The 13,291-nt window shown below is 42.1% G+C and overlaps 1 protein-coding gene across 6 annotated transcripts in view; it reads right to left on the bottom strand.

The window, feature by feature from the left end:
- Nucleotides 1–13,291, bottom strand: part of DPF3 (double PHD fingers 3) — a 168,541-nt gene that overhangs the window by 15,357 nt on the left and 139,893 nt on the right. For all 6 annotated transcript variants that reach the window (XM_064658232.1, XM_064658234.1, XM_064658233.1 and 3 more), the window contains 2 exons: nt 1,432–1,544; nt 24–105 (listed from right to left, as the gene is read on the bottom strand). In XM_064658232.1, the coding sequence (XP_064514302.1) occupies nt 24–105; nt 1,432–1,544 (195 nt within the window). The remainder of the gene's footprint in view (nt 1–23; nt 106–1,431; nt 1,545–13,291) is intronic.

Raw genomic sequence — 13,291 nt, 5'->3', positions numbered from 1 at the left:
AGCAGACTTCCAAGATATGTTACCTTCTGGGGGCTCAAAGACTGGTGGATTCAAGCAATACATGTGATAGCCACGGTCACAGTCATCACAGAAGAGCAGCTGGTCCTGAGGCAGGTTTGTTGAAGAGACAGTAGGGAAACAGGAAGAGAAAGAGAGGAGAAGAGATAAAATGATGTAAATTAGTCTGTTGCCAAGATGAAAACATAAGAATGGTAACCAGCAGTGCTCAGCTAGGAATGCAGACCTGCAACACAGAGACTAAGAGACTATTGGGAGTGTAAAAGGCTACAAGCATCACATTTGTGTATCCACGATCAGCCACCATATTTCTGAGAAGCTGCAGAAAGCCCTTCTTATCACAAAGGCAGCTCAGTTTCTAACTAGGAAATCACTATGAGAAGTGGAGGACTTGCTTCCAAGGTGGCCTCATGATGCAGGAGCAAAAGAGCTGTTAGGCCAGGGATAAGCTGTCCTAAGAGGACAGGCTTTGCTGGGCTCCAGGGTGACCATGTGCTGGATCTCATCCCTTCAGAAAAAACCTTTTACTTAGACAGTTCTCCAAAACTCAGCTGAGTAAATTCTTTGTGAAACAGATGGGAATAACATGACCACACCATGTGGTCTGCAGCTCTTTCATATATTTTGGGTGAAAAAATCTGCTCTGAAGTATGCCATGATTCCTAAGGCAGAACAGCTCCCTGGCTTCAGATTTCCTTATTTATTGCAAAAGCAAAAAAAAAATCTCAGGCTTCAAATGTATTCTGCTGTAAGGAATGTAGTGTTAGCTAATTGCCTCAAAAGTTCTCCAGCCACTGTCAGTTCTCCCAGTTTCTCACAGGCCATGAAGGACCCTTAGCATCAGATTTTAACTGAAAACCCCACAGAGAGACATTGCTCAGCTGCAGGCTCTGGATCTAGTTTGGAAATCACTGGAATAGGTGATTAGGTGCGGCCTAACCATCCCAGTTCAAATGCTTTCATGTAATGTAAGCATTTTTTAAGTACTTTTTTTATTTAATGTAAAAAAATCATGCCAAGAAAGTAAGGAAAATCAATCAGGGACAGAAGACACATACTTGGGTTATCACATATTCACATCTACTTCTGACTACCATATTGAAAATAATACTCTCTTGAAATGCCCTGCAACAGGAGTTTATGACCCCCAGTTAACTTCTATTGAATAAGCATACAAACTACAAGTATCCCCACCTTAAGTGACCCTATATGATACCTGTGGTAAATTCAGACCAATGGTTTAATGGGGACACTTGGGAGAAGCCCATCTCTGCTCTTAGGTGTGGCTCTTCCTTGGAGATGTATGGAAGCAGCAGTAAAACAATGACCCACATCACTGCCACGTGCTCCTCAAGGATGGGCATGGGAGCAGATTGCAGATGCTTATTTGCATGAAAAGATAAATGAACTCACATCGTTCTCAGAGGTCCCACAAAGGCTGCAGGATTTGCACTCAATGCATTGCCACTGATAGGTTTTAACAGCCTCAGTCATGTTTGTGGTGAACTGCAGGCAGGTCGGGTGTCCTGAGGAAGATCGGAAACAACTGTCATTGTTAAGGCTCACTTATTGCTTGTTAATTAACCAGTATTAAATTTGGGAACAAAACACACATGGACATGGACTGATCACAACATGGGCTGCAACTAACAGATACCAAAGAGGAAAGCAGGCATTAACCCTTTCGCTGCCGGGCACAAGAGAAAATCAGAGTCATCTCCACCCATTCCCCATTGGCAAAGCATTTTTATTCAGAGCTCTTAAAAATGGTTTGGCTTTGAGTTGTTTTTTGTGCGTTTGCTTTTTGTTTTGGTTTTTTTTTTTTTGAAAGAAAACAAGAGAAAGGATGAAATCAGAAACAAACCTGATTTCAGAGAGAGACCATCTGTCTTAATAGAAATTGGACTACAGTTTCAATTAGCGTTGTTTCGACTGGAACGAAGGACCTGGTGGAAATGAGGTTATTCTCCATTTCACAGCTTCCCTTCCTGGTGTCCAAATGGGTGGAGCAATTCTGTAAACTTTGCTTAAATGGAAGCAGTGGCATAGAGAGAAGATGCAAGACGGGATGGAGGGATATAGCTTTTAATTTTTTTAAGAGCTCTGCCACTAAAGTTGGTTGGCACAGAAGAAACCAAATTGCACAGCTAACCTTCCAGGATCAAAACAAGAAACCAAAAGGAAAAAAAAACCCAAGCCAACTCCCACAATGAACTAAATGAAAGGAATAAAGAAGGGAAAGCTAGCAGAACAGTCACATCTAATTGGGAAGGACAAATTGCCAGAGTTACAACCCCCGCCCCTACATGCGTGTCAACTCCAGCTTTGCAAAACAGCGGTATCACAGTAGCAGGGTCAGCAATGGGCTTTCTGGAGGGGAAAATACAAACAAACAAACAAACCAAAGGTAGGATCAGTGTTCCTTCTGCAAAACAAAACAAGAAAAATACACCGCTGAAATAAAGTACTGTACTCCCAAACCACCCCTATCAGGCTGAGACATTGCCTAAATCACCTGCAATAAGCTACTGGTGGAAAGCCACATATTTGGTATCCCTCTCTAGAAAGCATTAACGCTGTGCATAGTCATGACAGGGATAGTCAACTGCTCATCTGTAGAAAAATTAGAAATACAGGTATACACATCCAGCACTGCTGCCTCTTACTTCTAGAAACTTACACAGTCAGGCGCACAGGGTTTTTTCACCTCCAGCCAATCTGCTGTTCTTAGACTACAGCCAACGGGTACGAAAAAATCTTTTCCACTTCCACCAGCCTAAGTGCCTTTTTAAGAGTGGAGAAAGAAAGGCTGCTTCTCCGATAAGAAAAAAAGGCATGTCTATGGTAGATGTGGGCACAGATGTGCCATCTTCATTACTAGACCTATCAGCAATATTTTGCTGTGTCATCACACCACCCATCACCACCCTACAAGAAGTTTCTGTATTTTCCAGCTAGTGAAGCAAACAGTTGCTGAGAATTGCTGGATAAGGCAATAATGCTGTGGGCAATATATTTCTTTTATGTGCCCATGGTACTACCAAATGCTGTAATAAGGATTTTTGTTCTCCAGTTATATTTGCATGGTTTTGGTATGAAAACTAAGCCTGTCCAGCAAAGAAATGTGTATACATAAGTTAGTAAGGAAATGGAATAGAAAATAAAGGAGATGTTTAAGGAGAGAAGGATCAATGACATTGCTCGTATCACTCTTAAGCCTTTGAATAAAGAAATGTCTTGACAATGCTGATGAGCTCAGATGGGCTAAGAAGATCACCGAGTTTTGGAGCCCTTGAAATATCAGCACAAAACAAGTATCAGATTTTACTGAGAGTTATAGTGAACCAAATCCAAACTAAAGTTCTGGGGAGCTTGAAACAGCAACTATGCAAAAGGAGATTTGACAAGATACCTTTTCTTCCTGAGAGGACCTCATATAATTTCTGATAGTACTAAGCTAGCAGAACCTGACATGACACTGAAATGTTCCTCCAGATCTGATTTACAGTGAATGCAAACCTTATTCCAACACCAGTAAATAGAACAAATGGGTCACACTACATATCGGGGGGAATTCATACCAGCATCAAAGTTGCTTCCAGAAATGTACATTGCTGTAATATATCACAGAAAGCAACTCATACTGGGAGGTGAGTTAATCAGAGTTAAATAGCTTCAGTCACATTTGAAAAGAAACAGAAAGAATGGAACCAAACTTAGGGAAATAAACCACAACTAAATGCGTACACATCTTCACATACTCATTTGCTTGTGTACACACATTTCTCATTGCAGACACTCCAGCTAAAGACCCCCTTTTCTCACACAACACAAAGGTCAGGTTCTGTTCACTACTTTATCTATGTCCCTTTGCAGCCATTCCTGCTCTCTTCCAGTTATCTGTCTTGACTGCCTTGTTACTCATTTGCCTCAAAAACACCTCTGCAGGTCTTCTGTGCTGCATGTCTATTGATACTGCCTCATCCTTGGAGTGATCCATCCTATTTTGCAGAGCACTTCTTAAGAACCTCACCTACCAGAAGCCTAAAAGAAAGGGTCTCTTGTGTACTGAGGATTCCTTAGAAAATATTAATAGTAGAGCAAGAGCCACAGTGGTTTCTTTTTACTAGCAATGAAGAAATATTTTGCAAAAATATACCAATTTATTCACTCCATTAGGCTCTGTCTCCCACTGCTGCAACTACAAGAGTAGTGTCTGCATAGCTGCAGATTGGTCTCTGTTAATCCAGGGCTTATGCCATGTGTAAGGCAAAAAGAATACCTCGTGAACATGTCTTTCTTAGGCCTCTAAGTCAGATCCTTTTTTACATTAAGCAGCATCCCTTGTGGTACCATGACCCTAACCTAATGTCATTGGAAACACTATTTTTACTTATGCCAGCAGCATGATGAGGCACTGTAACGTATGGTAAGCATGCCAATAGATACATTAAAATTCTTTTTCCTTCCCTCCCTGCTCTCCTTTTTCACAATCTCTCTATATTCCTGCTACTTTTGCCAAAACCCAGCGTTTTACATCCTATGAGAAAATTCACACATCCAAGACTTCCTGAGGCAATGTTAGTGAACATCATCCCTGCTCCATATCACAGAACTTCTTAGCATTCCCTCTGTGTCAGAATACCTAAACACAAAGCCCCCTGTAGCTGCATGTGGCAAGCTAGAATAGGTAAATTCAAATTCCTTTTCTTATTTTTTTTGTGTTGTTTTGTTTTGGGTTTTTTTTAAAGGCCAGTTCAGCCCACAAACAATTTTCTTTTACACAAAGAGCAGTCCAAAATATCGTTCAAGTTACAGACACTATGGTAGTGCACAAGCCAGAGAGCTGAGAATCTTCTTGCTTAAGTTCATCGCTTATGTGGTTAAGATGAAGAAACAGTCTTATTTCACCTAAAGTTGTGATAAACAGCATTTTCTATGGCAAAGGTGTACAGCAAAGAATCTGCAGCTGGAACTCAGTTAATAATTCAGGTGGTGGCTCAGCCCTGGGAAACCCTGGATCACTCTTGCAAGTAGGTATCAGCTCCACAGATCTAATAAGAGGAAGAAGTAACACATATTTATGGTGTCACCAAAGTCAATAGACAGACCTCTAAAACACACTCTGGGAGCAGTTCTGTTGAAGGAGAAGGCAATATATTAACATTGACAGTTTCTAATCTACCATAACTATTCTCTACCTAAACTTTTGCTATGCTGCAATAGCTATAAACAACATAGACAATAAAACTTGCAGTGAGGTTTCCAACAGCTCATCCCTTTGTCTTAAAACAATATTTTAAAGTGTAGATCATGTTTGAAAGCTCCCTCTTCTTTGTCAAAACTCTCCTCTGGATCTGAACTCTGCAACTGAGACCATATTTTATAGTGACATCCATGTTTCACATGCCACTGCTTTTCATTGTACACTATGCTCACCAGACATCTGCTCAGAGGAGTGGGGAGGTGAGCACATTCAGAGACCAATTCTTGTCTCCTGCACCTGGTGCAATTGCAGGCTGATGGGAAAGATAATTTTAAAATAAATACCCTAAAAAAATATAAAAATCTCTTCTGCTTACACTGGCTGTATAACATTAAAGACCAAAACTGACATTAAAGGGCAGGAGCAATCTGCTGCTCCCAGGCACTCTTGTGACCAGTGAAGGCCTTAGAATGGCTCATTAGTGCTTTTTCAATAATGGATTCTGCATCACAAGATTAATTGCAGTCATGTGCTCTGTCACACCCGCCACAGACTATTTAAGTTAACAATCCAATCAATAACCTTTTTGAAACAAAGGCAGAGATTATCTTGAAGAAAAAAATAAGCTAAGATTTTTTTTTTAAAACAAATGTGAAATTATTTATACAGAGTAAAAGGAATTTTGACCTAGTTTCCAATTCTTTCCCTTATCTTCACTATGTAGTGGTGGGCTTTTTAATCAATAGCATGATGAAAATTCACAGGGCTCCTGGCTATATTGCATCAGAATTTATTCCACAAACTATTCAAGTCTTTAAACAACTATAAATACGTATTACAGATATACTGACCTATGTCACAGGAATCCCATCCAAATAATGGAAGTTTTACATGCAAAGAAATGGCATCATTTCCTCCTGCTAAGAATAAGGATTGCTGTGACCACTGCCATCATTAGACAGAATTATTACCATTATGTGTACAAAAGAAGGGAAAACTTGTAATTCTAATAAGTAATATGATTTTATGGTTATGATATAAAAATGTAACCCTCATTTGTCTGTCTAGGAAGGCATGCTTACAGACTTGTAGTGTCAACAACAGATGGATTAGAAAAGGCCCTTAAAAACTCAAACCACCCAAGCACACCAAAAGACTTGGCTCTGCCAGAATCCCAGGTTCGAGGAGCTCAATGCTCAGAAAAAGACTAGACATTCCGAAGGGATGAGGATGGGAAGCTCTTGTCATTTTCCTGGCCCTTTCTATCTTGCGATGTGAAGGTGTTAAGGTGTAGATATATGCTTGCCTGCTAAAATGGAGGTACTCAGGAACAGAAGCCCATGTTTGTGGGGTAAGGATCCAAGGCACCACCTGCCACACTACCTCTGTGATATGGAGAAGCAGGAGTATTTCATTACAGAAAAATATAATGGCTTTTCTAGTGGCCAGGGCAGGGGCAGATGTCGGAGTCTGCAGGTGAAGGACTCTTGTCTCAACCACTTCAGCACAGGGCCACGCTGAATACAGCTTCTTAAGAAAAACACAAACAAACCAAAAAGGAAGTCTCACTCATAGGCACCATTGGGTTGTATTACTATTAGACAGAAGAGGAAATATTACCCCTGTGAATTTCTATGTCCTGATGGAAGTGAGAAAACCTGGCAGTTTCTCCCAGTGTGTTCCAGCACTGCCAACTCTGCTAAAGAAGTGAGTCCGAAAGGACTCAGTGGCTTCAGTGAATAGTCTGGTTGCTCTGATTTGGTTAGAGACCAACTCTCCTCTATTCTAATATGCTACAATGTGCCAGTAATTGTGGAAGAATTAATGCCTCTAATAACTGATTGATCTCTGAAACCATTCAGCTGTAGAAGAGCTTATAGTTCCTGTTATTTCTTTTTCTAGCCTATAGTTGCTCTGGCCAGCATGGACAGAGCTTAAACTGAGCCTGTAGAAAGTGAAGGGGCACTCTGCTGCGTTAGCACTGTGACTGGCAGCCAGCTGCACTCTGGTGGAGGTGGTTTGCTTCTCAGTACTGCCAGTTCCAGTAGAAGAAGTGACATAAATTACAAGCCCTTGCTCAAATATTCAGCACCAGCAGAAGAGAGTCTGCTTTAATTGTTCACCCAAGGGACAAATAAAACCCCTGTGCAAAAGAAAGTGGTTCAGTCCCAGTTGCAGTTTGGCAGGTGTAATTGGAGTCAATGGGAACTGAAAGCAGGACAGAACTGCATTTGAAAGCAATTAGAGCCAGAGATTTTGAGGAAGTTAGAAAATGGTGGTATGTGGCAGGTGACACTTGCAGCTCACTCTCCTGCACTGGTCTGCTGTTCCTTCAGCCATACAAACACCAAAGGGCATGGGGAGCAGAGTTAGCGAGCTCCTGCTGTAACACCCCTTATCTCCAAGCACTCCCCAGAAAATTTAATTGCCTGAGGAAATGCCACCCACCAGCTCAACTCATGCCCAGATTTGACTCTACAATGCCATATAATTTTCTCTGAAACATTCTTAAGCACCAAGAGCATCAGCTAGGACAAGGAACCTCGGTTACAGAGGGTACCTGGAGAGCAAAATTTGGCTCAGGCTGCTCATGTGCATAAACAAAATGAAGGATCTGCGCATACACAGACCCAGATGCACCCAGGGATATTAGCCATGGACAAGGCAGCAGCACTCCATCTGGCACATGGCAGCGGGAGGAGCTGGGTGGGATTCAGGGGTGACCTCTAGAGCATGCAAAGAGAGAGAAGCCAGGAGTGAGTTATTCTGGGTTTCCTAATGGTTTGTCAGTCAAATCATTCTCCACACGCCATCCCCGTAGTAGTAGATGCCACACATCTTACACAAAAGCTACTTGAGAAATCTTTTAAAACAATTTTACTGCAATAGATTTGTGATTTTGCCCTGTGTACTCGCTGCCCCTTCCTCAGCATGCACAATCTAGCCATACATATCCTAGCAGGGAAAAATGAAAAAACAGGAGTTACAGATTTTAAAAGCCTCTAAAAACTGCTGATAATTAACTTCGGTGCAGACCAATCACCACAGGGAGAACACCCCGATTTGGGCTGATGCTGCTGCATTTCTGTGCTCAGGTTTGCCAGGGGGAGGACAAGCCCTGCCAGGGTGTCTGCTGCTGTGTGGGTGTCCCCCTCTGTCCAGGCACACTTGTCCCTCCAAAACTGCCTGGGACAAGCTGAAATCTGCACCTCTATTTCCATATCTCCCAGGGATTTGGGCTGGGACAGATCTGGGGCACAGTCCCATTCCTCTGTCTTCCTCTCTAAGGCCAAGCAGTGGGGATTCAGATACACCTGACATACACTGCTCAGTTCACTGCAAAGATGCTGTGAGCCCTGTGCATTTGCAACCTGGGGGATCAGAAACAGCCCCCAATTGTAAAGCTGAAGGAGATGTCACATGCCCCCATGTCTCATCTCAAAACCAGCCAGCACTCAGCTCCCTCTTCTTCCAGACTGGCCCCCATTAACCACTGTTGGCTGCTAGACAAAATGGTTATTTCTTGCCTAAGAAAAATAATGTAGAAGCACTCAAATAACCTTGTACTGAAGCATCAGCTTGTTAATGCACTGGTAAGTCATGCCAGCACTGTACAATTCCTGGGGGTGAATTAGGTCAGAGTGACCTCCAGAAAAACCACCAGGCTGCATCGCTGAGTGCTGCATTATGGGTAACGATCTGCTAATTGCCAGGAGGCACTTGGGCTGCTTACCAACACCAACAGGAAGGAAACCTGCCTGCAGGCACCACACGGACTCCATATGCCAGGGACATAGCTCCTAATAACGAGAATAAACCCATTTATAGAACATGAACTGGCCAGGAGGACAGGCATGGAATGCTAATGCTGCCAAGCCGTACAGCTCAGGGGGGTCGGCTGTGGAAGACACCCAGCAAGGCTGCCCACGCACTGAGGGGCAGGTTTTGCATTTGGTTCCACAGTGAAGTAGGGGTGAGATACACAGAGATGAAAATCCAAGAGTGAGAGAAAGACTGCTTATCCAGACAAGATGAATCACCACAACCTGGAAAGCCAACATCCCCTTTGCCCCAGGGACATTTTCGTTACCCTTCAACAAACTGCAGTGGAAAAAAACCTCCGGCACAGCTCCGACCTCGTCGCTATGCACTGCAGGCTCCCCAGCCAGGCCAGCTCACACACCACAGAGCTTTCAATCAACTGGCAGGCTCACTAAACCCTTTCAAAATGAGCAACCAAGCAAAAATACTTGGTCATAAACACTAAAAATAGGAACGGAGGATTGGGTTTTGTTTTGCTTTTTAACTTGGTGAAGCCAGCTCTTCCTAGTGCATTAAATCCACCTCCCTGGCAGCCCATTTAGAACATCTCCTCCCCCCCTGGGAGAGCCAAAATCTCCAGCTATAATGAGAGGAGTGGGGTGGTATTTAAAATGCTAGGGAAATGGCAGCCTGAATAGCCTTCCACGAGTGGCATTGCCTTTGTTACCAACCCCCCCCAAAACAAGATATCAGCTCGGCCCCTCCTCCCTTCCCTTTAATATAACAGGGACTCTGCTACCTGCTTGAACACACATTTGCTGTCCAAATACCTTGTCCTTCCCCAGTGTTTCTGGTGTTAAACTGCCCACACAGCCAGATAGATGGCAGCCTGCCTGCAGGCATGCCCAGTGCTGCCTAGTGCTCCCATGATATCAAAGGAGCATTCAAAAAGACTACAGTGTTTTCACACAAAGTGTGTCTAAACTGGACTGGTGGCAGCAGTGGATGGGACACATCATTTCCCCAGAGCGCTCTAACAGGGGATTCTCAGCTGGGATTATGAGGGAAAGTGCGATTCAGGCAATTTGTCATGACATGGACACCTCTTCATTTAAAGCAGGCCATGTTCACCCGGTCAGTTCAGAGAGCATCAAGACAATCTCCACTGCACCACTGTGGTCCTCCTCAAGCATCAAGGACTGTGGGAAGAACTTCAGAGGTGATCTGACCCATGAGCCATGAAACAGCCATCCCATAAAATCAACTGTCAGTTGGAAACAGGATAGGTTGGGTTTACACTGATGAATTACGGAAAGGAAAGGGATAAAGGAGAGAGTATTACTAATCTCTGGACTAAGTTTCTTTCTAGAAAGATTAAGGAATGACTCTAGACTAGTTCCCTGCCAGTACAGTTCTAGAAATTTCAAATCAAATGGCAAACTCCAGAGAAATTATTTAAATGTCATAATTTTAATATCAAAAAAACTTAACTATGCAGAAGACACCATGCCATTGTATACACAGTGACCTCATTGCTGTTACATGAGGTAACATATCATCTAGGTAAAGAAATTCAGCACATGATGAGTAAATGGCTGATAATTGATGTGAACATGCTGAAAATGCAAGAGGTCTGTCTTTCTCACACAACCCTAATTTACACAATTGCTAATGTAACTGTATGTTCAGACATAAGTATAACTGCCTCACTCAACAGAAACAAAACCAATTTGGAGCAAGTTACTTGAGTCTCTTGTTAAGTTAAAGAATTAAGTTAAAGAAATCCTTTCAGCTGCCAAATAGGCAATGATCTCCATGTACACTCTCCACTGTTTGTAATCTACTGATTTTATTCCTGTTTGGTTGGGAATTTTTAAGTGCCAATAGAGATTTCATCAATAAGGCAGTCAGTTTTCACTTTTCTGTCAAAGTCCCAGCAACATCAATGTCCAGAGGGAAGTAAGAGCTATAACTGCATTCTGCAAAGCATCAATATGAGTGCCGTAGGAGGGAGTGAAATGTCTTTGTTTACTCCCTAAAAAATGCAATTTCAGGGTGATCTAAACATCTGAGTGAAGGAGTGAATTTGAACAAAGTAGTTTCAGTCAAAAGCAAGTGGGAGGGGAGGACGGGTTAAGAGGTGGCAGAGGGAAAAAACTGATTTTTCAGGAAGGGTGAGTCATTTTGTGCCAGTGTCTCACAAACAAAAAGTTGGACTTTCATTTTGGAGCAGTACCTTGCTTCAAAAGTGAACTTGATGGAATTGTTTTTAAGAAAGTAAAAAAATGAAATGTTTAATTGAAGCCTGCACACACTTGGCAGTGGAAAAGGGTCATTTCATTGAGAAAACGAGAACGCGTTTCATTTTGAAGGAGGAGGAGAACCTCACCATGGTCCTTTTCAGTTCAGTTATTTCAATGGCCTTTTTGAGTAAATGTCCAATAAAATGCTGCCAGAGATGAAAAAAACAGTAGGCTTTTAAAATTTGTTTTTCAGTGGAAAACCACCAGAATAAAATCTGTGATCTCTTTCCTCAGGGCTCACCAGACCTTCCACTCCAGATTAGCAAAGTCAAAGTGCAGACCATTCCTTAACCTGTAACAAGTGAATTGTGCTGCTCTAACCTACACAACCAATACTTCATAAGAGCTAAGTATCACATCAGATTAAACAAGAAATGAGCTAGTTCCATGATAGCTGCATTGAGCCTAATGGGGACTAGTTCTTCACACAATGCTAGACTCAAAAATATGTAAAGAGTCATAGAGGAATATAAAGGGTATGGATGTCCTCGGGAAATTCATCTTGACTTTTTTCTTTCAGCTCACTATATACTTTCAAAATCTCACCCTTAATGGAAGTGAGGAAGGGGTCTTGGAGAGCTAGTTAATGAAGAGGCTGACCTTGCCTTGCAAGGGAAATAAAGCTCTCTAACTCAGGAAAGGTCCTCTTCTCAGATGACGGACTATCTGGATGTTTGAAGAGTATGACAGCAATCTAAATTCAACCTAGAGAGAGTTTGTGGACAGTTAAGAACTCTTCTAAGCCTCCAGGCTGATGGACACATTCAGAGATACAGTCAGTATGGAAAGACCTGAGAAGAGCTGGGATCTGTTCTTTAAGAAGCTTAAGTACAGATATCCCAGCAACAGATAAGACTTCTGAACCAGAATCCGCTGCAGAATGCACCACACTGTAAAACAAGTTGTTAAGCCTGGGGAATGGGTTGGAAAAACTTTAGTATTGTTTTACATATTTAAGCCGCTCCCAGCAGAGCACTGATGTGAAGCAACTATGATTTGTACCAACAGGAAAATTTATTTCTCAAAGATAGGCTGAAAACCACTCCATGTAAACTTCACTGCACAAAATACTACATGAACTTGAAAGCTATGTCACAGTGGCCTACACTAAAATAAAAAGACCCCTTTAGTGACAGTACATCTTTCCACTATTTCCCATCCAGTGACTTTCTCTCACCTTGAAGAGCTGGCCTCAATACTGATTCCTGAAATCATCATATGAAGAAGTTAATGGCTGTTGGCTAATGACAAAAATGCAAATTATCAAGCTAAGTCTTCAGCAATGCTTGATTAAAGTATCTCCAGCATTATTTAAAATCTCTAATCTCTTTCAAAAAAGGAGGCTGTATCGGAGAGATTTGGTCATGTTCATTCACTTCCTGCAGTCCACAATGAAGTCACCAACACCAGGATGCTTAACAGCAAAGACTGAAGGAACTTAATAAGGGGCTTCAGTCCAAGTAAAAAAATTACTCTTAACACCTGTAAAAACCTCGATATAAAGTAGGTCTTATTTAGAATTATGGAAGGTGAATAGCACTGAGAAATGAAACCTCACTCAAAAAAACCCAAACCCTTCAGCATTAAGACTTTGCCTCTCTGAAGCAGGCCGCAGTAGTTCCAAGAACTTCAGCACACTGCCCAGTTTATGTTCAAAGTGTATTGCCTTTTCCATAGCAGTACCATTGTTGGTTTGTAGATCATTTAAAGTTACCGTAGCTGTCTTAGGCAACATTAGGCAAAACTGTTTCTAATTATTGATGTCAATATTAGCCACAACACCATGCTCCAGAAATATGTGGTTTTTTAAAGGTAAATGCCATCCTTCTCCCACCGTGGTCCACCCACCATGGAATCATGAGGAATTACAGGCTACGAAGACATGAAATAACAGATGAGATAGTGTAAGTTTCTAACACACACAGCAAAAGCCTTTGTTGAAACAGCAGAAAATACAGTCAAGTCTTAAAAAATATACTGGTGAAATTAAGATGCCACAGAT

Source organism: Pseudopipra pipra, chromosome 6, assembly GCF_036250125.1.
Source record: "Pseudopipra pipra isolate bDixPip1 chromosome 6, bDixPip1.hap1, whole genome shotgun sequence".
Classification (NCBI taxonomy): Eukaryota; Metazoa; Chordata; class Aves; order Passeriformes; family Pipridae; genus Pseudopipra; species Pseudopipra pipra.
Note: the sequence above shows the minus strand (reverse complement) of the source record. Positions and strands in the feature narration are given on the sequence as shown.